At 45.9% G+C, this 25,018-nt stretch overlaps 1 protein-coding gene across 1 annotated transcript in view; it reads left to right on the plus strand.

The window, feature by feature from the left end:
- Window positions 1–513: 513 nt before the first annotated feature.
- LOC102823074 (zinc finger protein 252-like) overlaps window positions 514–25,018 on the plus strand; it is a 45,986-nt gene continuing 21,481 nt past the window's right edge. The window contains 4 exon segments of the mRNA XM_006877350.1: window positions 514–546; window positions 7,696–7,822; window positions 9,133–10,390; window positions 10,529–10,602. Coding sequence (XP_006877412.1) covers window positions 514–546; window positions 7,696–7,822; window positions 9,133–10,390; window positions 10,529–10,602 — 1,492 coding nt within the window.

Here is a 25,018-nt window from a genome sequence, read left to right on the forward strand (position 1 = left end):
AAACACTCCTCAGAAATCGGCCTCCTGCCGTTAAAAAGGAGCAAAGTTTCTCCGCTGTTCTGATAGACTAGAGACACCATTTTCCAGGGCTCACTTCGGAGCCGTTTTGGCCTTTGTTGCTGAGAGTCCGAGTAGGGGGTGGGGTGTCTGCCTTCTCCGCGCCCTATGGGAATGCAACAACTACATTACCCAGACTTCTGTTCGACCCGCGGCAGGGGCTTCAACCAATCGGGGCCCAGAGAAGGGCACTTCTGGGCGTGTAAACGACGTTGGGGCGGGACTTCAGGCGTCCCTTTTGTGGCGATCCTTCTGGCCAGCTGGGTGGGTACCATGGTGACGTAACCGAGAGTCTGGAGAGGACGCGTTGTCCTGACCTCACAAAGGCGGGTCTGAACCTAGGCGGCGGCGCCTTCAAGGGTGACCCACCTCGGGGTGTAACTAAGTGGGGATCTCCGCACCGGGGTCTCCGCCCACCGCCCGCCGCTCGGAGCCCCACTTCGTCCCAAAGGCTCCATGGCGGCCGCCAAGCTGATGGACCAGGGTCAGGTGAGTGAGCATCTCCCAGGCCTTCCTGTTCGGACTCGCGGTTCGCAACCCTCAGGCCCCTGGACAGGGCGCCTGCGCGGATCCTTGCAGCCCCGGCCATGCCTTGCACAAGGGGCGCTGGTGGCGGGGATACCGTTTCCTGAGAGCCCGTGTGATGGGGGGTGGGAGAGCCCACGACAGAGGGAGCATCGGGGCGACGGCTGCAGGTGTACGGAGCCAGAGCAACAGGGGACCTGGGGCCTGTCGGGCGTCTGCAGGGAGTACCTGGAAGGCAGGCTGGAGAGTTGTGCGTTCATTCTGAGGACAGTGGGAACCATGGAGGGCTGTGAACAAGAGGGTGATGGTTAAAAAATTCAACAACAAACCTGAAAAAGAACAGACTACAAGGGGAGGCTGACCGTGAGACCCAGGGAGGTTGGGTTTTGCTCTAAGGTCACACAGCTGTTTTAAGAGTAGGACTGAGGACCAGAGCTAACACAGGTGTGAAGGTCAGCTGGCTGTGGGACTGGCAGGCTCCTACCCACATGCCTACAGGATCTCCATCTTCCTACAGCTTCCCAAGGCTGCACACAGGTTTGTGGAGGGTGTCTCAGGGCTTCACTGACCCTGACCCCCCCACCCTGAGTACCCTGAACACACCTCAAGCTTAGGGTACTGAACTCAGGTTAGGGACTGTATGAGGTGCTTCTTCTTTAAATCCTTGGAACTAGAGCTGCAGTGTTTTCCCAAGCATTGATTGCTTGGTTGGTCATGTGCGGTGGAGTCGGTTCCGACTCATAGCAACCCTATATAGGGTTCTCGAGGTGCTAAATCTTTATGGGAGCAGAGAGCATTTTCTTTCTCCTGCGGAACAACTGGTAGTCTCAAACTGCTGACCTTGAGGTTAGCAGCCCGACTCATAACCACTCCCCTACCAGAGCACCTTTCCCAGGCATTTTGTTGTGAAGTGCCAACCCACAACCATCCTTATATAGAGTTTCCGAGGAGCAGCTGGTGAGCTTGAACCGCCGCCAACCTTGCGGCTCAAACAACTTTGCAGTCCAGCGCCTGAACCCACAACGCCACAACTTGGAGGCGAGGCTGAACTGGGAGTACATAGAAACCACAAGTCTGCATCTCAGGGGACCCGAGAGCAGGGGGCAGGCTGGAATGTCTCCCCGAGCACTTGGGCATCTGTTATCATGGGGTTGGTGGTGGAAGCAGACGAGGGAGGTGCTCTGGTGTTTGAGGGGGATGAAGGGCAGAGCCAGGAGGGAGCTGCTGTAGTCCAGAGTGGAGCTGATGGTGGTGGCTGGATGAGTGTGGCCGTGACCCTTGGGATGCTGCGAATGGTGGCATTTCTAGGTCTCTGTTTTTCTTTTGTCTTGTGGTGAGGTTGTTACACATAACAAGACAGGTGCCTTCTCACCAACTTCTACCTACATATATGATTCCGTGACATTGGTTACATTCTTCAAGTCATGCGCCCAGTCTCACTACCCGGTTTTCCAAGTCATTACACTGCCAGTAACAGTCTCAATGGCCCCGAAGCATGAACTCTGCCCTTTCTGTCCCTACCACCCCCCAGTCTTGTTGTTAAATGCCATCGAGTCGGTTCTGACCCAGAGCTACCCTGTATAGGGTTTCCGAGGAGCAGCTGGTGGGTTTGAACCACTGATCTTGTGGTTGACAGTCCAGTGATGATCCTACAGTGCCATACCACACTATTAATCTTTGATTCTTATATATTTGCTTTTTTCACAAATGTGACATCATACACTATGTTTAATACGACTGGTTTAATTCTCTCAGCATAATGTTTTCAAGATTCTTCCGTGTTTGGCGTGCATCAGGATGACATTTCTCTTTATGACTGAGTAAGGTTGGTTTGAACTGCAAGGTCTGCGGTTCGAACTCACTAGCTGCTCCTTGGAAACCCTATACAGGGTTGCTATGGGTTGGAACCAACTCAACAGCATTTAACAAGAACAGCAAGTGTTTCATTGTCGGTCTGTACTGCAGTTTGTCCTTCGTTTGTGGATGAACATTTTGGTTGTTTTGACTGTGAAAAGCATGGTGAACAAAAGACACAGGTTTTTGTTCAAATTCCTTTGATCTCATTTGGGACTAGCAGTAGGATCAGGATTGCTGGGTTTCATGGTAATTCTGTATTCAACTTTTTGAGGAACTGCCCAAATGTTTTCTATAGTGGCTGTGCCATTTTACATTTCCACCATTAATGGAGGAAGCTTCCAAACCTTGTTTGACTTCCCCCGCCCCATGGCTTGGGTCAGGCACACCTGAGTCTTCAAAGTGACAACTTTGCTTTTTAACACTTTTTTTTTTTTTTAATGTTTGTTGTGAATTATATGATAGTTTACATGGGTGAATATTAGCTTTACATTCATCCTATCATATATCGTTTCATTGCCATGGTTACAATCCCCTCCATGCATCATCAACCAACCAAAGGGTAGACCCTGCAAGCCTGCCCCCCGGTCGTCAGCACACAGCTCCTCTCCCTCCCTGAGTCCAGAGTCCCCAGCTGCTCCATCTCTCCACGTCATCGTCTCTGCCTCCATCTCAGGCATCACTGCTTGTTATTTTGGCTTTTTAAAATTTTTATCGTGGCCATTCTGGTGAGGATGAGGCTGGTTTTCTCAGTGTGGTATTGATTTGCATCTCCCTTACGGGTGGTGAGATACTGAGCATCTTACATGCTTGTTCATTTGAATATTCTCTCTAATGAAATATCTGCTCAATTCCTTTGCCTGGCTTTGTTTTGTTATGTTTTTTACTTTGTATATTTTATTGTGTATTCAGTGAAAGTCCACACAGCAATTTAGGTTTCCATTCAACAATTTTTCGTAAAAAGTGTTCAGCGACATTGGTTACAATCTGGGAAAATTCTCAACATTTCCGTTCTAGTGGTTTCATTTCCATTAATTTCGTTTCCTTGGCCATTTATGCCCTTGTCTTTGTTTGAAGGTTATCGTTGACTATTTGGTCTCAAATAGTTGGTTCTTTAAAGAACCACTGTTGTTGTTGTTAAGTGCTGTTGAGTTGGCTCCGACTCATAGCGACCCTGTATCGGGTTTCCAAGGCGCTACTGGTGAATTTAAACCGTCATCCTTGTGGTTCAAACCTACCTTGCAATCCAGCACATTATCCCACAATGCCACACTAGCAGCCAGTCTGTTATCTAGCTAAATGATAACCTCAGGGGCTACTTCTGGGTTAAAGATGAAAGGTTATTTCGTGGCCGTAGTCTCAGGGAGTCTTCCAGTCTCAACTGGACCAGTAAGTCTGGCTTTTCTTTTTCTTTTTTTAAGAATTTGAGGTTCGGTTACATTCTCTTCCCATCTTAATCACACTCTATCTATTGTGTCCCGGATCAGAACTGTGGAGAGTGGTAGGAGGGCTTTTGGCTCATTTAAAAAATTGGGTTGTTTATGTTTTTGTTGTGATATTGTAGAAGTTTTTTAAAAAAATGTATCTTGGATATTACACCCTTATCGGCATATACGGTTCTTAAAACTTTTCTCTTCATCTCTAGGTTGTCTCTTTACTTGGCTAATGAAAGTATCAGTCTATCTTCTAAGTAGCTCTGCCTGGATTTTCAGATTTGAAGTGTGACAAACACGTGTTAGGAGTCAGGAATAAGCGCCACAATTTTAGTAGCTGGAAGGATTGGAAGTTCATTGACTTAGAAAGGGAGTTGGTAGTAGGAATAATTTAAATTAGGGATCTCAGGAATTTTGCTTTGCCATATCAAGAATCAGATGTTTCAGAGAATAAATGAGTCGAATCATTAAGTGGCAGCTGGACACCCAGGTTTGGAGTTCTGGGGAGGAATTCAGGATGAAGACTTCCACAAATATTGGTGGACGGTATGTGGACGGGGTAGACTTCTAGTCGTGGGAATCCTGGTCATGGTGGTAAGGCTGATAGCATGGGAAGGGGAAAGGGGAGGACCAAGGACTAGGGTTCCTGGTGAGGTTAGTATGCATCACAAACACAGAAAGAGTACGGAGGGTGAGAAGACTGCTATGGAAGGAGGATGCCCTTGCAGGTGATTGTCATGGATTGAATTGTGCCTCCTAAGAACAATGTGTTAGACATTGGGCTACTGGTGAGTGGAAGTGGGGGGAGGGCAGCAATGAAGATATGGGCTGAGTTTGACCACATTCCATACACCCCCATCGACCTGGAGATGAGAGAGAGAAGAGGAAAGGCTGGTTGGTCCAAAATGTGGTGAGACCTGGGGACTCCTGAGCCCATGGACAAGGACATAGCCACGGAGGGCTAGAGCTGAGAGTGAAGCGTCCAGCTGATATGAAGTGAGGGGAGATGCACAAGAATGCCCAAACTTGTACATAGCACCAATTTGAACTAGCTCCCATGGCTTGGTGATCAGAACTGTCTCAATTGTAAAGATAGAAGTTTTGTAACATAAAGGAGGAGTAGTTAATCTTACAGTCCAGGCACAGAAGGATCAAGGACCATCAAGGGAGAAGAGCATAAGCAAGATGCGGGACCCTATCCAGAGAAGCGGCAACACCAGAGATGGAGGCAGAGATGAGGACATGGAGAGGGGGAACAGCTGAGGACTCTAGATTCATGGAAAGAGAAAGACTGAGTGCTGGCAGCCAGGAGACAGACTTAAAGAATATGCCCTTTGGTTGTTTAAATGATTATATGTTCCTGAGTGTTTTTGTGTACATCCCTCCCCCAAAACAAAACAAAACAAAACAAAACCAGAGGGAATAGAAGAAAATACTGTTGAATGATAATAAACAGAGGAGATTGTAATCATTGCAATGAAATAATGAGTATAAAACCGATGTTCTCCCATGTGAACTATCACCCAATTCACAATAAAAAGTTAAATAATAATAAGGTGTTAGAGTTCGGACTCTTGTGCCTGTGGATGTAATCCCAGTTTGGACTAGGGTTTTCTTCATTATGGTAATGACACTCCATCAGTGTGGGGTGGATCCTAAGCCGAATCATTATGGTAATGACACTCCATCAGTGTGGGGTGGATCCTAAGCCTAATCGCTGCTGAGTTATAAGGAGCAACATAGACACACTAGCACAATCAGGACAAGATACAAGCTTGTGTCCAAAAGTTTTGCTACTAAGATTCCAGTTCATGCCTGCGCAGGTTTATTTCAAATAAAATGTGTTTAGCCATGTCTCTGTGATTAGTGGACAACTGCAGACAGGTTCTCTCAGTATCCTGTCTTAGTCTCCTTGGTGTTGTTAAATGCCATCAAGTCGGTTCCAACTCATAATGACCCTGTGTAGGGTTTCCCAGGAGCGGCTGGTGAGCTTGAACTGCTGACCTTGCAGTTCAAACCGACTCTGCAGCCCAGCACATTAACCCACAGCACCACACCAGGACTCCTAAAAACAGTGGCTTCCAAAGGGATCAGCTGGCCCAGGTACATTTCAAGGCAGAGAGGTCTGCACAGAAGGTTATGGGGTCTTTTGGGGATTCCAAAAGGGTAATCTTGGTAGGAGTCCTGGTGTGGTGCTGCAGAATAAACACAAGGTCAGTGGTTCAGACTCACCAGCAGTTTCTCAGAAACCCTCTACCGGGATGCCATGAGTCCGGAATGCCTCAACAGCCCTGAACACCAGTCATGGTAGATTTTCTTAAAGGACACAGGATGGTTCTGGGGGCTTTTCATAAAGAAACTTTAAGAAGTTTGAAAACTGCTTTTATGAGAAGGCCAAGGAAGTTGCAGCTAGGAATCTTTCCCATCATAACAAGGCACCTGCTTACTCCTGGGGGCTAGCAAGGATTGTTCCATGAAAACTTCATTGGGAAGCTTTACCACATGCATCAACCCTGTAGCCTGACTTTGTTCCCCAAACTCAAAGCATTGAAAAGGAGTGTGATTCGCGTCCCTCAAGGGTGCCACACTGCCATTTTGACTTGGTGTACATTGAAGAGCACAGAGTTCTCCAGGGAAGGCTTAGCTTCAGAGCTGTGCACATCTAGATTGAGGTAGGTTGGGATCAGTAGCTTCACAGTTTTATAGATTGTTTAATAAATCTTTCTACGAATTTATAGCAGTTGTTTTCAACTGACCCTCGTAGTTGCCACACGGAGATTTCCAAGAAACAAAGGAAGGCTGGAACTGGAGAAACAGACTAGGATTATCCCCTAGAGCAGACAGAGAGACTCTTCTCTGGAGCTGGATTCCTTATGCAGATTTCAAGCCTGTTGAACTGTGAGAAAATAAATGTGTTCCTGAAAGCCATCCCTTACGATGTCTCTGTCATACCACCTAAGACAGTGGCCAGCCCTTCTTAGGGGAGGGTGGACATGAGATGGATGTAGAAACACAGGAGTAATAGAGACAAGAGGACAGTGAGTTTGCAGCTGGAATCTAGCCAGCGCCCTCTGAAGTTGCAAGGGTTTTTCTGTGACCTTTGGCAGGTTGGTGGGTTCGCTCAGGGTCACGGGGGAAAGTCGCTAGGACTCGGGTAGAGGAGTCTAGCACCTAGCTGTCAATGTGCTTTAGGTGGAAAGAAGGCTGTGAATAATGAGGGAACGTCAAGTACAGCCCAAGTAGAGGAGGCCACAGATGGCTCTGGTCCACCGAGCTGTGAGCCAGGAACCGTGCCAAGTGAGGAGCTTTCATAGCAGCTGAGGGGCCGTCTGTGGCAGGGGCGAGCCCTGAGGGCCGGGGGGTAGGTCTGGGTCTTGTGTGGATAGAAGAAGCATGCTCAGGTGTCATGTATGCAGTGGTGGTGGGAAGCCTGTGTTTGAGGTGGAACAGGGAGGAGGTGGTGAGGCTGCGTGTGGAGCCGAGTGTGGACTTAGGGCCCAAGACCTCGTAGTGGGGACTCGGGGTGAAGGAAAAGCCTGTGTTTGCTGCTGTCCGGTACGCATGATCATGGGGACGTCAGGGAACTGCCCTAGAAGTGGGTGGCTACGTGACCCTAATGCCAGGTCCCTGGCTTAGACGTCATCATCCGTCTTCTCACCCGCCTCTTGGTGCTGTCAGCTGACACAGCCGTCAGTGGGACCATGAGGGGAGAGGGGAGCCACTGGCAGCAAGGTGGGCACTGAGGAGGAGTGTGAGCAGGGGTCGGATGTGGGCTGATGAGGAGCTTGGCTAACCGGGGGATGCACTGTTGTGTCCATCCTGGCAGGGCTGCATCACCTTTGAGGACGTGGCCATTTACTTCTCCCAGGAGGAGTGGGGGCTCCTTGACGAGGCGCAGAGGATCCTGTACAACGATGTGATGCTGGAGAACTTCGCAGTCATCGCATCTCTGGGTAAGGCACTGAAGCCAATGCCAGCGTCTCGAGCTGGGCTTTGCCTTCTGTCTTTTCTCCAGGGACAGCCTGGTCCTTCTGCCTCCAGGCCACGGCTGGTGCTGGTGCTGACTTGTGTGCACAGCCCAGAGAGTGACCTCCCTGAGGCAGCCCCGCCAACACTGCAGGGATGAGTCCCCGCCTGTCTACTCCCTGCCTGGGGGACACATTTACCTCCACACCACCTCTGTTCCCTAGGTTCTGCCCCTTCCTCTAGTTAACTTGTCCTCTTGCCTGCCTGTGCCGAGAAACTTGGTTGCAGCCAAGTTTCCAAACTAAATCACAGTAGGAAGAAAGACCTGGTGAACTGCATCTGAAAACCCAGGGATGGTAATGATCGCTCCATTACTGATCCTGTGGACAGCACATGACTGGACAGTGATTCGTGCATCGTCATGGATGCTACTGATGTGATTCCAGAGCTGTTCTCATGAGACCCTCCGTGGCATTCGTTTATAGTATCAGTTTTGCTCTTATGTTCTGACCTTTTCGAGACCAGTGCTGACTACTCACCTGTCCTGGCTTTCCCCTGGGCCCTGTCCCACGTGGCCTATGCAGGTGTGGAATGGGTGTTGCAGGAGGCGTCTCAGTTGCCTACATGGCAAACATGTCAAGGTGGTCTCAAACGAGGCCTGGCTTTGCTGGACCATTTCTGGCAGAGGACACAAAAGCATGGCCGTGTTCAAGTCCACCACTGACCAGACCTCATGTCCACCTCTCCTTCCCTGTACTGCCCAGACCTCATGTCTACCTCTCCTGCCCTGTACTGCCTTGCTGCCCACACCTCATGTCCACCTCTCCTGCCCTGTCCTCCTTGTCATTTCCAAATGTGACTCTGGCCTCTCACTGGTCCACCTTTCTGACCTGAACCCATCACCTGTTTCTCTCCATTGCTTCCTCCACAGTGTTCCCTAGCAACAGCCCAAGCATAATGTGTCATGAGGTGTCCATGGTTCCCTTAAGTAGCCCTGGACACAACCAGCCGTCTACACAGCATTCCCATGTCACCAGCAGGCAGGGTCCTCCTTGAGACAGATGACAAAGTATGAAGTGGAGTCCCTGCCTGCGCTTCCTGTTGTCTGTTGCTTTGTCTGTCCTTCATCTGCTGAGCCTCGTCCAGTATGTGACAGACTTCCCAGATGTGCTTCCAGCCCCTCATCCTTGGAAAACACCCACAGACACAGTTCTTACCATGATGGACACACACGTGTAATGAGGCTTTCCTTCCCACCGATGTAAACATACATTTACCAGCCTTTCTCTGCTTTTAGGGCGTTGGCATGAGGTAGAGGAGGAGAAGGCGTCTTTTGAGCAGAGTGTTTCTATAGAAGGACTATCACAAGCCAGGACTCCACAGATCGTTCCAGCCACCCAGAAGACTCACTACTGGGAGATGTGTGTCCCTGTCTTCAGAGACGTTGTGGCTGAGGTTGGGAAGGACTACCCAATCCCATCATCCCTTCTCCACTATCAGCCCATCTCCAGCTTTGAGAAGACCCCCAACAGCGCTCAGTGTGGGGAGGCCTTCCTCAGTGGAGCAGGTTGTTACAAGGGTGGAGACTGCGGGAAAGCTTTGAGCCGAGAGCACACACTTGGTCACCACCAGGGTCTGTCTCAGGATAGCAGATGGCGGAAGGCTACCGGCTACAATTACCGACGTGCTCAGCAGCAGCAGATTCGCCTTGGAGAAAGGCTGTATATGTGTGGTGAGTGTGGGAAAACCTTTACTCACCACTCGTCCGTCAGTCGACACCGGAGAATTCACACTGGCGAAAGGCCGTACGAATGCAGTGAGTGTGGGAAGACCTTCACGCATCACTCCTCCCTCAGTAGACACCAGAGGATTCACACTGGCGGAAAAACGTACGCGTGCAGTGAGTGTGGCAAGTCCTTTATTCGAAGTTGCAGCCTCATTCAGCACCAGAGGCTCCACACAGGAGCCAAGCCTTACGAATGTGTGGAATGCGGGAAAACCTTTAGTGAAAACTCCACTCTGATCCAACACCGCCGAGTCCACACCGGGGAAAGGCCGTATGAGTGCAGCGAATGTGGCAAGTTCTTTAGCCGGAGCTCGACCCTCAGTCAGCACCGGAGGTCTCACACTGGAGACAGACCCTATAAGTGCAGTGAGTGTGAGAAATCCTTTCGCCAAAGATCTGGACTCATTCAGCACCAGAGGAGTCACATAGGAGTAAAACCTTATGTGTGTGACGAGTGTGGCAAACCCTTTAGCCAAAGCTCTGGCCTCATTCAGCACCGCAGAGTCCACACTGGGGAAAAGCCTTATGCATGCAGCAAATGTGGGAAATGCTTTCGACAGAGTTCCGCCCTCCGCCAACACCAGACAGTCCACACCGGAGAGAGGCCTTACGAGTGTGGTGAATGTGGGAAATGCTTTAGCCACAACTCCGGACTTAATAAACATTGGCGAAGTCACACTGGAGTAAACCTGTATATATGTGGTGAATGTGGGAAATCCTTTAGTCACATTTCCATCCTTTCACAGCACGAGAAGATTCACAGGACCAAGTATACAAGGGTGAATGTGATCAATCCTCTAGCTTCGTCCTCAGTGAATACTGGTACCTATACCCTAGGAAAAGGTCTCATGAATCCAGTGAACGGGGGAAGTCCTTTAGCCAAAACTCAGTCTGTGTTCAACGCCAGAGAGTTCACGGGAACCAGGCCATATGAGTGTGGTGAATATGGGAAATCCTTTAGCCGAAGTTCCAGCCTCGTTCAATACTGACATTTTCACGGCAAAAGGAGAAATAAAAGACCTGATAGCAGTAAGTGTGAAAGCTTTGGAGTCCAAGGTCTAGCATCATCCCACACAAGAAGGGCCTCAAGTTGAGGGGCCTCCATTAGCTCTCCGTTCAGAGTAATGGCCTTGGAGAGACCTTACATAGAAAGGAGCCAGCAGCCTGAAGCTGAGCCTCATCCACTGGGATACCCAGAGTGGGGAGAGGCTCGTGCAAAGCTTTTGTAAGCTGCATTGCACGTTGTAGACTTCCCAGGGCCCCTCCCAGAGTTCTCCTGTTGAAGCCATCTCTCTACCATCTTGCAAGTCCACACCCACACTGGGTGATTCAGTGACCACACAATGCCAAGGATATAATCATGAATCGGCTTGGCCCCTAGGGGGCTTTCCTCCTCCTCTGATACTGTGTACAACACAGACTGGATACAGTTTTGGCCAAGAGGACATGGTTTGGGTTCTGCTAGCAGCTGGCATACCAGTATTCAAGATATTGTTGACCGGGTATGATACTCACAGATTTTTTTTTTTTTTTTTCAGCCTATAAGTCACCAGTGATTAATAACCTGCCTCATATTCCTCTGGTTTGTGCGACAGTAAAGGCCATATTATTTCATCTATCTCTCTTCCTCAGTGGGTGAGGCATTAGAGGCCAACTGGTACACTTCCCCAAGTTTGATCCTGACCAGCGTGCCACATACACAGCCACCAGCCTTCTATCAGCTTGTACTGTAGTGTTGTGTGTTGTTATAATGCTGGACAGATTGCAGCTAAGTTCCCAGACTAAGAGTAGGAAGAAAGGCCTGGTGAATTGCATCTGAAAACCTGATGGATCATAATGGTCCAATTCATTACTGATCATGTGGATGGCACACGAGCGAATCGTTCCATTGTACACAAGGTGCATGAGGTGTAGCCTACTCAACAACTAACAACAACAACAGCAACCCTGCAGCTTCCTTTCACTGCCTGGATTCCGAAGAAAACAGATGTTAGCTTTGAGCTGCTACGGACGAGCGTCTTTTCTGGGTCCCACAACTTTGTGTTCCTCAGCGGCGTTTCCGTGATAGCAGAGTGGCTCTCCCTGCAGGTGTGACAATGTGCATGGCTGACCATGATCGCCTCGAAAACAGTGTAGGGAGTTTTAGTCCTAATTTGTGACCTGGATTACCTGATTTTGTGTATGTGTAAGAGAGAGACCTGAGGTCACCTTGAAGATGGAAGAGTTATGAGAACTCCATTGTTTCTGGGAGCAGCATGAATTTGTTCCTTTGTCCCCAGGGGATAGCTGTTCTCCTGTTGAAGGGAAGCATTTCCCTAAGTTTTATAATTGAGTTGTGTACCTTGAAGTCTAGAATTCAGGAGGTAGATGTTTCTGGTGGTGAGACTTCGGGAGCCAAGTGGGAACCATCATCCTTAGTATAAAAACTCTAGGTGTGAGACTAGGGAGCGATGGAGACTGCAGCAAACTTCAGACAACATGCCTCCAATCTTCATCCACAAATGTCCCAGTGTCTGGCCGAGCAGGTTCCCCACGGGCAGACGTTCTCCAGACCTCCAGCTCTGTGTGTTCTGTGGCTGACACACACTGTCACAGCAAACAAAGGTTTTGTGGGTTCCTGTGCCCTCTTTGATGTTGTTGACGCCCATTACTCTGCAGGCAGGAAAACAGGAATGGAAAGAAATCGCATCCTGCAGTCGGGTGCGGTTCTGTGAGCCAGCCAGCATGCCTGTCATCTTACATGGAAACAGTCTCAGCCAGAGCTCCTGGTACTGTGGTATAGCTGCCCCTCTCCTGATACAGTGGGTCACTGCCAAACTTCTGAGTTTTCTCAAGATTGTGGGCAAGATACTTATTTTGAAAGCTTTTTTCAAAAAAGTTTCACAATAACATAATTACATGCAGTAAGCTATAAATATTTAAAGGATGCAGTTTGGTAAGTTTTGACATAAATGTATGCCTATGAAACTAACAATATGACCATGAAAATATCCATCACCCCCATATTTATCTTCTACCTTTTAAAAATCTCTACCTGCCCTTCTCTTCCCTTCACCCAGGCAAACATGATTCGCATTCTTTCATAATAAAATCGTGAGTATTGTCTAAACTGTTAGGGGTACCTTCACTAAGTGTTCTCTTTCCCTCCATCTGGGTGTCTTTATACTGCATAAGTTTGAAGTTCACTTGCTAATATGAATGGTTCATTTTTATTCCTAAGTAGTATTCTGTCTGTAGACAATGTATGTTGCTCTTAGGTGCCATCGAGATTGTTCCAGCTCACAGTGACTCTGGACAAAAGAACAAAAACATTGCTCACTCTGCACCCTCTTCACAATCCTTATACTGAGCTCATCCTTGAACCCACTGTTTTATCCATCTTGGTGAGGGTCTCCTCTGTATTGCTGATCCTCTACCAAGCTTGACGTCCTTTTCTAGGGTCTGGTCCCTCCTGATGATATGTCCAAAATACATGAGAAAGTCTTGTCATCCTCACTTGTAAGGAGCATTCTGGCTTTACTTCTTCCAAGACTGAGTTCTCCTTCTTCTGACTGCCCATGGTATGTTCATTATTCTGTGCCGACACCGTAATTCATATGCATCCATTCTTCAGTCTTCCGCCTTCATTGTCCCCCTTTCACAGGCCTGTGAGGGGATTGAAGTACCCTGACTTAGAACTCAGAGTGACATTTTGAAAGTATTTAAAGATGTCTTTTTTTTTCCTGTTACATTCTCATTTATTCATTGATTAATTCAATAAATATCAACATTTACCTTGTATTAGGCATGTTCTAAATGCTAGGAATATGATGTGGAAGAGCTGTTGTTGTTGTGAAGTGCCGTCGAGTCGATTCCGACCCATAGCGACCCTGTATAGGGTTTCCAAGGAACAGCTGGTGAGCTTGAAGATCAGTTAGCTCCCATTCAATTACACTTCTTTCCTTTCTTTCTTTCGTTTGTTTTTCTAAAGCGTTTTATTGTGAATTGAGGTAAAGTTTACAGAGCAGATCATCAGTTTTGCATTCAACACATCATACACTTTGTTTCATTTCAGTGATTACAAGCGTCTCCCTGGAACAGCAGCCATCCCACTTCCTCTCATTGGTTCCTATTTGTATCCCACCTGCCTTCCCAACACTTTTGAACTTTGTCAAGTTGTTTCCAACTCATAGCCCACCTGGATAGGGTTTCTGAGGAGTGAGCAGTGAGTTTGAACTGGGAACTTGCAGTTCAAACCAATATTGCTGTCCAATGCTTATCCTACAGGCCCCACACCAGGACTGTATTCTTAGTGAAATATTGCACTTTTCTTCTTGAATGGCTGATCGTTCTATAGTGGACATACCTTACGGGTGGTGGTGTCCCCCTCCCCTCTATATCTACCTACTGCTTGCCGGAAAATTAGGCCACTAAGGTGAGTTTGGTTCCAGAACTAAAAAGTGATATTGGGCCATGGTCTCAGCCCCTGCCAGTCTCTTTCTGACTAATAAGACTAGTCCCTTTTTTTTTTTTAATAATTTGAAATTTGGTCCAAAATTTTTCCCCACTCCCTTTCAGAGCAGTTGGTAGTGGTTGTTGGGCTCTGTCTAGTTCTTCTTGTCTCAGGTTTGTGGAAACTGATGTCCATGTGCCCCATTAGTTCCCTGGACTCATTGATTGCAGGCATCTGCAGTTTTCATTACGCTTCTTTCCTCTGCACATGGAGGGATCAATGGCTGCACCTTAGGTAGTGGTTGTTGGGCTCTCTCTAGTTCTTCTTGTCTCAGGTTTGTGGAAACTGATGTCCATGTACCCCATTAGTTCCCTGGACTCATTGATTGCAGGCATCTGCAGTTTCCATTACGCTTCTTTCCTGTGCACATGGAGGGATCAATAGCTGCACCTTAGGTGCTTGCTCATGAGCTTTTATGACTACAGTCACTACTCACTGAAGTAGGATACAGACTAGTGTCTTTGGAAACCATGTTGTGCCAGTTGACCATGGTGTCCTCTGAGACTATGGTATTGAGCCCTCAGGCTGAGCAACATGTTGCCTTAAGGTCATTGGTAATGTCTAAGAAGTGTTCATTTCCCCTCCTATATGTTCTAGCACATTCATAGATGTCTTTGCAACAAGTATCCTCTGTCAGCCCTTAGGTATTCGTGGCTATATTCTAACTCTCCTTTGCATATATGTTCAGCCCATGCATCTGTCCAGGTATCTACCCATAGAAACTGCTTTTGCAAGGTTTTGTATATAAAAAATGCACTTGACAACAACAACAACAACCGCTGTTCCTTTTAGTCCTTGCATTCCTCCCTGTGTCTTCACCTGTCTTCATCATTCTTTAAAGATGTCTTTTGCAGCAGATTTTTTCAGTGCTGTATGTCATGGTTACAAGTTGGGCGGCTAACTAACTGCAAGGTCAGCGGTTCAAATCTAAACAGCCACTCCCTGGAAGAAAGATGAGACTCTCTGCTGCACAGATTTATATCCTCAGAAACCCGACAGAAGGTGGCTGTGAGTCAGAACCGACTCTGTTGCACAGAACCACCACCCTCACTGCCATATGCCGGGTCTGGTTTTGCAGCTGCTTCCGTGGGCATTGATTATGGATTCAAGTGAAATGAAATCTTTCATGACTTCAGTCTTTTTTCATTTGTCATGATGATGATTATTGGGTTTGAGGATTTTTGTTTTCTTTACATTGAGATCTAATCAGTACCGAAGGCTGTAGTGTGATTTCATCAGTAAAGCTCTTCAACTTTCTGATTTTGGCCAGCAAGGTTGTGTCATCTGTATATTGCAGGCTGTTAATGAGCCTCCTCCTTCACACAGTCCAGCTTGTCGGAATATTTGCACAGCATACGGATTAAATAAGTGTGCTGGAAGGATACAACCCTGATGCACACCTTTCCTGATTTTGAGCCATTCGGTGTCCCCTTGTTCTGTTAGAATAACTTAAACTGCCTCTTCGTCTGTGGACTTCTGTGCATCCATTTATTGAAACATCTTACCTGATAGTCCATCAGTTCCAGGATCCTTGCTTTTCACCAATGCCTTCAATACCGACGGGACTTCTTCCTTCACTACCGTGAATCTCTGATCATGTTACCTCCTAAGATGGAGTCCTGGCAGGATAAGCACTGGACTGCTAACTGCAAGGTTACTGATTGAAACCCACCATTCACTCCTTGGAAACCCTATGCGGGGTCACTATGAGTCAGAACCGACTCAATGGCACTTAACAATAAGGTGTTCTTATTTTATGTGAATATGTGTATTCCTTCCATCTTCTGTTACCTCCTGTGTTCAGTATCTTGTCCACAGACTCCTTCAGTGTTACAACTCAGGGCTCCAACTTTTTCTTCAGTTCTTTCATACTGAGAAATGCTGAGGGTCTTCTTTCCTTTTGTCTTTCAAATTCCAGATCTTTGCCCATTTCATTATAGTACTGTATTTTTCTCCTTGAGCTGTTCTTTGAAATGTTTAGTTCTTCATTATTTCTTCTATTCTCTTCACCTACTTTACGTTCAAGAGCAAGTTTTAGAGTCTTCTGACATCCATTGTAGTCTTTGTGTGACTGTTTACTCTCTTCACGATTTCTTTCCCCAACTTTATTGTGAAGTGAGTGGAGGTTTACAGAGCACATCATTAGTCTCATATCTAACAAATTATACACTGAGTCATTACAATGGTTGAAACCCACTCCATGTATACCATCAGTTAACAATATTTACTTCTCTTTGCTTTAGTTTTTTCTCTCCCTCAATACCCACCCACCCTGTAACCATCGTAGAATGTCTCATTTAGCAAGAAAATCTTTTCTGAACTTTTTATAACAGTGGTCTCATACAATAGTTGTTCTTTTGTGACTGAATATAATTTCGTTCAGCATAATGTCTTCCAGGTTCATCCATCTTGGGATGTGTTTTTCAGATTTTTTCGTTAATCAACATTGCATAATATTCCATAGTGTGTATGAACCTAAGTTTGTTGAATCAGTCTTCTCTTGATGGTCTCCTTCCTTTTTCTACTGTGACTAGTACTGCAGTGAACACGGTGTGCATAGGTCCTAGTGTCACAACTCTTGTTTCTTGAGGGTCTCTACCAAGTAGATTACGTCAGCATAGTCCTGATGTTATCCCACTGAAATCAAATCTGTTCTTAAAATGGTCTCTTGGGATAAACTCAAGGTCATACTTTGATGTCCATGGATTTCTAGTAATTTTCTTTAGCGTCTTGAACTTGCACATGGACAATTGATGGTCTGTTCAGCAGTTGGCCCCAACTTTGTTTTGACTGATGATCTTGAGCTTCTCCGTTGTCTGTTTCCACAAATATAGTCTATTTTATTTCCGTACATTCCAAGCAGTGAGCTACCCAGCGAGATGGATAGCCATATGCAGAGTGACCATTTATGTTGTTGGAAAAAGTATTTGCATTAAGTTGTTGGTCTTACAGAGTTCTGTCATACCATCGCCAAGACAGGTTTCCATCACAAAGACCTGCTCCCTGTCCTTCCTCTTTGTTTTCCACTTTTACATCCTCATCACCGGTAACTGTTAATGCATTTTGATTGCATGTTTGATCAATTTCAGACTGAAGAAGCTGGCAAAATGCTATGTCTTCATCATTGGCATTAATAGATAGTATAAAAATTTGAGTAATAGTCTTATTAATTGGTCTTCCTTGTAAGAGTATAGATATCATCCTGGCCTTAACATATTGTACTTGAGGGTAGATTTTGAAATGTTCTTTGTAAAGATGAATGTGATGTCATTCTTCGATATGTCATTCCTGGTGTGAGGTCATTTGTCCGATTGAAAGTGTTCACTTCCACTCCACATCCTCACTAATGCCTAGGATATCGGTCTTTATGCGTTTCATTTAGTTTTTGATGACTTCCAGTTTTCTTAGATTCAGACTTCATACACTCTGTGCGCCGGTTATTAATGGGTATTTTAAGTCATGCCACATCAGCAAATGAAGGTCTGAGAGCTTCACTCCATCTACCATACATGTCGTTAAGGCCAACACTACTTTGAGGGGCAGCTCTTCTCCAGTTATAGTTTCAGTGTCCTCCAACCTGAGGAGCTCATCTTTCAGAAGTAGATTCCCAGCTCCTCCTTCCTAGTCTGTGTTAGTCTAGAAGGAAGCTCTGCTAAAACCTATTCATCATGGATGACCCTGCTGGTAGTTGAAGGACCAGTATCACAACAACATGAAAAGCCACCACAGTAAGGCAGTTGACCAGTGGTGGGTGTCACACTGTTTTGTTTTTCCATTAACGGGTTATTTCTGCTTCAAGTTTTTGATTGTTGCAAACTAAACATAGGTGTATGTTTCTTATGTGTGAAAACTACATTTTATAGATGTATTCATTTCCTAGTGCTCGGTAACAAAGTTCTATAAACTGGGTGACTAGACAATAGAACTTTATTCTTCTAGCCATGTGACTGATCCTGTCGTGTGCTGTAGAGTCAATTCCAACTCAGAAATCCTGTTGTTGTTGTTGTGAAGTTGGTCCCGACCCATAGTGACCCTGTATAGGGTTTCCGAGGAGCAGCTGGTGAGCTTGAACCACCAACCTTACAGTACAAATGACTTTGCAGACTGCTACATTAACCCACAGCGCCACCCCAGGACTCCGGAAATCCTGTAAGACAGTGGAATTGCTTCATAGAGTTTCCTAGGCTGTGGTGGTTCCATATGTTAAGCACTGGCCTGGTTTGAGCCCACCATCCACTCCACAGGAGCACGATGACGCTTTCTGCTCCCAAAAAGATTTACAGGCTCGGAACCACTAAACAGGGTTGCTGTGAGTCAGATCTGACGCAACGGCCTGTACCAACAACACAACAATGTTTATAGGAGCAGACCACTAGATTCTTCTCCCCAGAGCCGGAGGTGGATTCCGACCGCGGACCTTTCAGTTAACAGCTGAATGTTTAGCCTTTGTGGCATCAGTGTACTGTTTTGAACTTTAGAGACCCCAATTAAGATCTTGATGGGGCCATGTTGCATCTGAAGGCTCGTGGAAAGAGCCTCTGCCCTGCTTAGCGGCGTCTAGTTTCCAGCTGGCCTTTACATGCCTTTCTATACCTTAACTTGCTGGTGCGCCCCTCAGATTTCCACTGCGGTCTTCATGTGGGCATTTCTCTCTGTCTCTTCAAATTTCCTTCTTATAAGGATACCAGTCACTGTATTAGTACCCACCCTAGTCTAGTAGGACCTCCACTTGATTATCTCTGTAAAGGTTCTATTTCCAAGTAAAATCACATTCATTGATGCCAGGGGTTAGGACTTAATTTATTTATATGGGGACACGATTCAATCCCAACTAATGGATATAGTTTTTAATACCTCAGAACAGGAGAATGTTTAACTTACTAAGAAGCTTCCCAGTCGTATTCTGAAATCATTGTATTATTTTGCATTTCCACTGTATATGAGCTTTCCTGTTCCTCCAGTCTTGCTAATAATTGGTCTGGTCAGTTTTTATTTTTACTTGTTTTAATGTGGGTGTGCGGGAGCCCTCGTGTGCCATGGCAGGATAATACACTGGACCGAAAAGTCGGTTTGAACCGCAAGGTCAGAGGTTCAAACACACCAGCTGCTCATTGGAAACCCTATCCAGGGGTGCTACGAGTCAGAACTGACTCAAAGGCACTTAACAACAATGACAGTATGTATGTGAGGACAGTGGTGACCCTGTGGTGGGATTCTCAGCTACCACACTGGAGACCCCTGATTCCTGAACAGATTTCCGTGGTGCTTGCAGACTTGCCAGAAAGACTTGATCTTCATCCAGGCCATGAAAACCCATGGTCTTGGTTCATGATGGTCCTGTTGTGCCTATCTGTTGGCAGCAGCAGTAGATGGGCACTGGCATTTACCGGGCTTCTCACTGGATTGCTCTAAGGATTGCTGATCTTGGGCTTTTTTGTGTGTTTCTTGCTACCTTCTTTGATAAAGTATTTCTTTGTATATTTTCATGCTCTGTTTTGTAGATGTTGACTACTGTTTTCCTGTCATTAAGTTGTTCTTGTTGTTAAGTGCCATCGAGTTGGTTCTGACCCATAGCTACCCTGTATTGGGTTTCCAAGGAGCAGCTGGTGAGCTTGAACCACCGACCTTGCAGTCCAGCGCATTAACCCACAGCGCCACACCAGGACTCCCTGAGAGTAAAGACTCTCAGGCCCCAGAGACCCTGGTTTACAAGACCAGTGCGTGTGTATGAAACAAAGACATATGTTCTCACATACCTCCTTCTTCAGTGATGTGAGGGAGGTCTTGGCTAAATACTGTTGTTGTCTGTAGTGTTGTCAAATCGGTTCTAACTCTTAGCAACCCTGTATAGGGTTTCTGAGGGGCAGCTGATGAGTTTGAACCACCAACCTTGTGATTAACAATCTACTGCTTATCCTACAGTGCCACACCAGGTGTAGTTGTAAGTGCCGACGACTCGGTTCCAACCCATAGCGACTCTGTATAGGGTTTCCAAGAAGACACTGGTGAGCTTGAACCACCAGTTCAAACGGCTTCGCAGTCTGGCGCATTAACCCACAGCGTCACACCAGGACTCCAGAAGTAGTGGCTTCAAAAAGTTCATGGAAAATTCTTTGATCCTGATTCCCTTGAACTTCATACTGACGTGCATTTCCTCAGTGTTCTGTCCTTTGTAAAGGAACAGTCACAGGGAGTGTATATTGGCAACACCATCTTCATCCACCTAAGCCTAGATGGTCAGTACAACAAGCAAGGGCCACTTGGTGGTGATTGTTGGCTTCCCCGCTTTAAATACTCTTTATCAAGTCGCATTTCTGGCGCATATATGTAGTGTGGGTGTTAGGTGCTGTCAACTTGGAACTCAGTCTAACAGAACAAACAACACATTGCCCGGTCCTGTGGTATCCTCACAACAATGGATATATTGAAGCACATTGTTGTAGCCGCTGTATCGATTCACCACGCTGAGAACCTTTTTGGCTGACCTCCTGTGTTGTAAGGTGTCATCCAGTTGGCTCTGACTCCTAGCAGCCGTGTACACGATATAATGAAACACTGTCGTCATCCTCACAATTGTTACTATACTTGAGCCCACTGCTGCTGCCGCTGTCCCTGTCCATCTTGTTGGGTTTCTTCTTGGTTTCCGCTGAGCCTCCACTTTACCAAGCATGATGTGCTTTTTCCAGGGACTGGTCCCTCCTAATAACATGTCCCAAGTATGAGAGATGAAGTCTCTCCATCCTGATCTCTAAGGAGCTGTCTGGCTGTACTTCTTCCCCCACGTTCAATATTCTTTGCCAACACCCCAACTCAAATGCACCAATTCTTCTATGGTCTTCCTTATTCACTGTCCAACTTTCAGATACATATGAGACTATTGAAAATACCATGACTTGGGTCAAGCACATTTCAGTCCTCACATGGATATCTTTGCTCTTGAACATTTTAAAGAGCTCTTGTGCAGCAGACTTGCCCACTGCAATATATTGTATTATCTGCATATGGTAGGTTATTAATGAGTCTTCCTCCAATTCTAATGCCATGTTCTTCCGTCATGTAATCCAGTTTACCAGATTATTTGCTCAACATAGAGATTGAGTAAACATGGTCAAAGATTACAACCATGGCGCACACTTGCTGATGTTAAGCCTCTGAGTAACCCCTTGTTCTGTTAGAATGAATGCCCCTTTGATCATGAGCACAGTGAAATGTTCTGGAAGACCCATTCTTCATAATGTTGTCCAGAGCTTGTCATGATCCACACAGTTAAAAGCCTTTGCATAGTCAATAAAGCACAGGTAAACATCTTTCTGGAATTCTCTGCTTTTAACCAAGATCCATCTGATATCAACAAGGCTATCCCTCATTCTGTTTCCTCTTCTGAATCCAGCTTGAATTTCTGGAAACTCTCTTTCCATGTGATGTAGCTGTTTTTGAAGTATCTTAAGAGAAATTTTATTTGCATGTGATGTTAAAATTATTAGATGATTTCCAATTAGTATTCCATCAATTCCTGGAGGCTTGTTTCTCACTCATGCTTTCGCTGCAGCTTGGACTTCTTCCTTCACATCGATTCTTGGTCATCCGCTACCTCGTGAAACGCTTCAACATCAACCATTTCTTTGTGGCACAGTGACTCTGTATACCTTGCATCTTTGGATGCTTTCTGCATCCTTCAATATTTTGCTCACAGAATCCTTCATTATTCCAAGTCGAGGTTTGAATTTTGTCTTCAGTTCTTTCAGCTTAAGCTTGTTCTTCGCTTTTTCTTTTCTAACATCAGGTCTTGGCACATTTCATTGTAACGTTGGACTTTGTGATCTCTAGTTGCCCTTTGACATTTTCTGTTCAGCTCTTTGACGTCCTCATTTCTTCCATTCGCTTTAGCAAGTCTATGCTGGAGAAGAAATTTCAGAGCCTCGTCTGACATCCATTTAGGTTTTTTTCTTTCTTTCCTGTCTTTTTAATGGTATGTAGAGACTATAATTTAGAGATATTATCGGTATTTAATATATTATTGTTGTTCCCTGCCATCAAATTGGCCCCCAACTCATTGTACAACAGACTTGTGATCCATAGGTTTTCACTGGATGATTTTCCTAGTCTGTCTGAGTCTGTAAATTCAGCATCGTAGCAACATGAAAGCTTATACTGGCCAGGAGTCAAAGTCAGTCTTCCTACATGGAAGGGCGACTTCCACCACTAAACCACCCTTTTCTTATGTATATCAATACAGTTTCATAATTAAAATACCTTTTTTTTTCTTTTTTTACAGCATTACTGCTGAAGTTGTCATCTGCCATCGAGTCGATTCTCAGCTTTTATTTTGCTCACTTATTAATACGTATACCCAAATTCTTGTCCTTAAAATGTAATGGAAGCAATAATTCATTTTGGTTCCTTCTGAACTTGGCACACAGTTAGGTTTATTTTTTTCCTTCATATATTCATGAATTATGTTTTAAAATCTGTTTCCATATTTATGTTATAAATGTTTGTAACGTTTGAAAAAAGCCACAAAGCAGGTCTCTGGAGAACAGTGTCTTTATAATTTCTCCTTCCTGCTGCCTCTGTTGATCACAGTAACTGATTTTTAAATATATTCTGCCATTTAAAATAGCCACGTACATATAGAACAGCGTACAGATATCTGACTTTTACCCCATTTTTTACAGGAAAATAAAGCAAGTTGCATATATTATTCTAGAAGTGTTTCAGTAGAAACCTTCACTTGTTAGAGCTGTGCAGTGCCGCATTGGGAAGATACACCATCACTCATTGATTGGTTCCTGCGAACCGTAATGTTATCCTCCTCAGTTATAGAAATTCTTCTTTCCTCTTGTCTTACAGGATGACGCACAGACTTGATTCTCAACTGTCATAACAACTAGGTTCTTGCCTCCAAAGCAATCCCTTGGAAAATGACAAGTTTTTGCATACAATATTTCATGAAAGATGCTGGATGTAAACATGTCTTTTATTTTCATAGAGTGGGCAGGGGAGTTTCTCTCGGCACCACCTGCTTCCTGAGTATCTTCCAGACCATTAAGCTTTGTCCCAGAACCTCTGGGTGACTGAAGTGGGAAGGAGACAAGTGCACTGGCTTCCGCTGTTTCCTCTGCTGGATCCTACCTCTGTCTCCTCTGTAGCATCCTCGCCACTGTGCATGCAGAAACCTGAGCATGGGGAAAATCACTGCTCTGTGGTTTTGTTTACAAGCACGAATATCCTGTCCTAGTGAGCATGGTTGTTTGTTTCCTCTTCCCTCCTCCACATTGTCCTGAACAGCATTGTGAACCCAAGCCATTGTAGCATGTCAGGAAGCCTAGGGCACTATGGACTGCTGTCCTAAGACTTCCCCAACATCGCACCCCTTTGTGTTCCTTGGCAGTGACACTGGTGCCTCTAACTTATGTTTTTGGGGAAGAGATACAGTTTTACCACGTGTTGTCTCAGGACTGTTAGTACACTCCAGAAACCCTATCATTTAGTCACTTTTTCTTTTATTTTTAATTTGTAAGTTGTGTCAGTGGTCCATGGGCGAAAAGGCGTGGTGAGCTGCTCCCCGATGACAGCCTAGGAACCCCCGGATGGGCCACTTAGGGTCACTAGGACTTAGCGTCTACTCGATGGCACACCACCAGAACAGTTAGGATTAGCAAAATAGAAGGCCAAAGGAAACGAAATCTTCAGTGCTGCAACCATGGACAGAGACATTCCAGTGATGATGAAATTGGCATGGGACTGAGCAAGCTTGCATTCTGTTATACCTAAGGCTACCGGGCATTGGGGCTGACTCGATTACCAAGAATAGGAAGCCCATACTTTATGACACACAATCTTTCCAGGCCACTGGGATTCAATATAACAAGAAAATCAAGCTTGACTGTTTACAGGATTGCCAAGTGTTGAATGAACATGGTGTAAATACCACTTCAAAGACAACTTTCTTAAATTGTATTCATGGTATTCATTAGAGAACACCAGACAACAGTGGTACTATGACATGGAGAAGTTTCAGTGTCTGAGAGTTCTTCAGTAGAAATTTACTCTCTGATGAAGTTCTGGACCTTTCTTGAGTTCCTTTTTACCTTGGTTCTTTGGGAAAACGGCTTGCGATTTTTCCCTGAAGGCCTGAGGAGTTCCCTTTGCCTTAGTTTTCTACCCCAGAGAGGTTAATTCTTCTGTCCATGTTGAGTGAAGCTTCCTGGTTAAGCTGTAAACTTGTAATTTGATACTTTTTGTCTGGGCCTGGACTGCAGCCTGCCCTGTGATTGGTCTATTTTACGTACTTTGCAGGGATTGGCCAATATATGTATGTAAATGAAGTGACTGGCCTACTGAGAGGGGATTGGTCAGTTCATGACCTGGTGTGAGGGCTCGACCTTCAATTTGACCAAGAGTTTGTTTACCTATGTAGCCAACCCTACTGGGGTTTGCAGATAGAGAAGGAAGGAAGAGGCAAGAAAGGAGAAAAGAGGCAAGAAGAAGAGATAGGAGGCATGGCACCTCCTAAAACAGATGTATCATAGGTCAAGGGTCACTGAAGGCAGTGACAAGCGTGGAAGAGGCCCTTCCGTGGCGCCTGCAGTAGAGCTGCAGCCAGAGCCTTCTATGGGACCCTGTGGCAGTCAGTGTGATGCAGAAACCTGCTCGAAATGCAGCAAAGAGAGATAAACAAGACTGTCCACTGGCAACAGCTGGGTCCACCACCATGGAGAAGCCCATGGTGGGAGGCTGAAGGCAGAGAAGCTGTCCTCAAGGGACCAAAAGGAGGCCTTTTCTGAAGGGACTTGGTGGAGACCTGCCCACAGGGGCCTGAGAAGAGGCTTGTCCTGAAGGGGCCAAGAGGGCTGCATGCGGAGAGGAGCACCTGCTTGCTTACACGGCCCAGAGGAGTTGAGA

The sequence above is a fragment of the Chrysochloris asiatica genome, unplaced genomic scaffold, assembly GCF_000296735.1.
Source record: "Chrysochloris asiatica unplaced genomic scaffold, ChrAsi1.0 scaffold00485, whole genome shotgun sequence".
NCBI lineage: Eukaryota > Metazoa > Chordata > Mammalia > Afrosoricida > Chrysochloridae > Chrysochloris > Chrysochloris asiatica.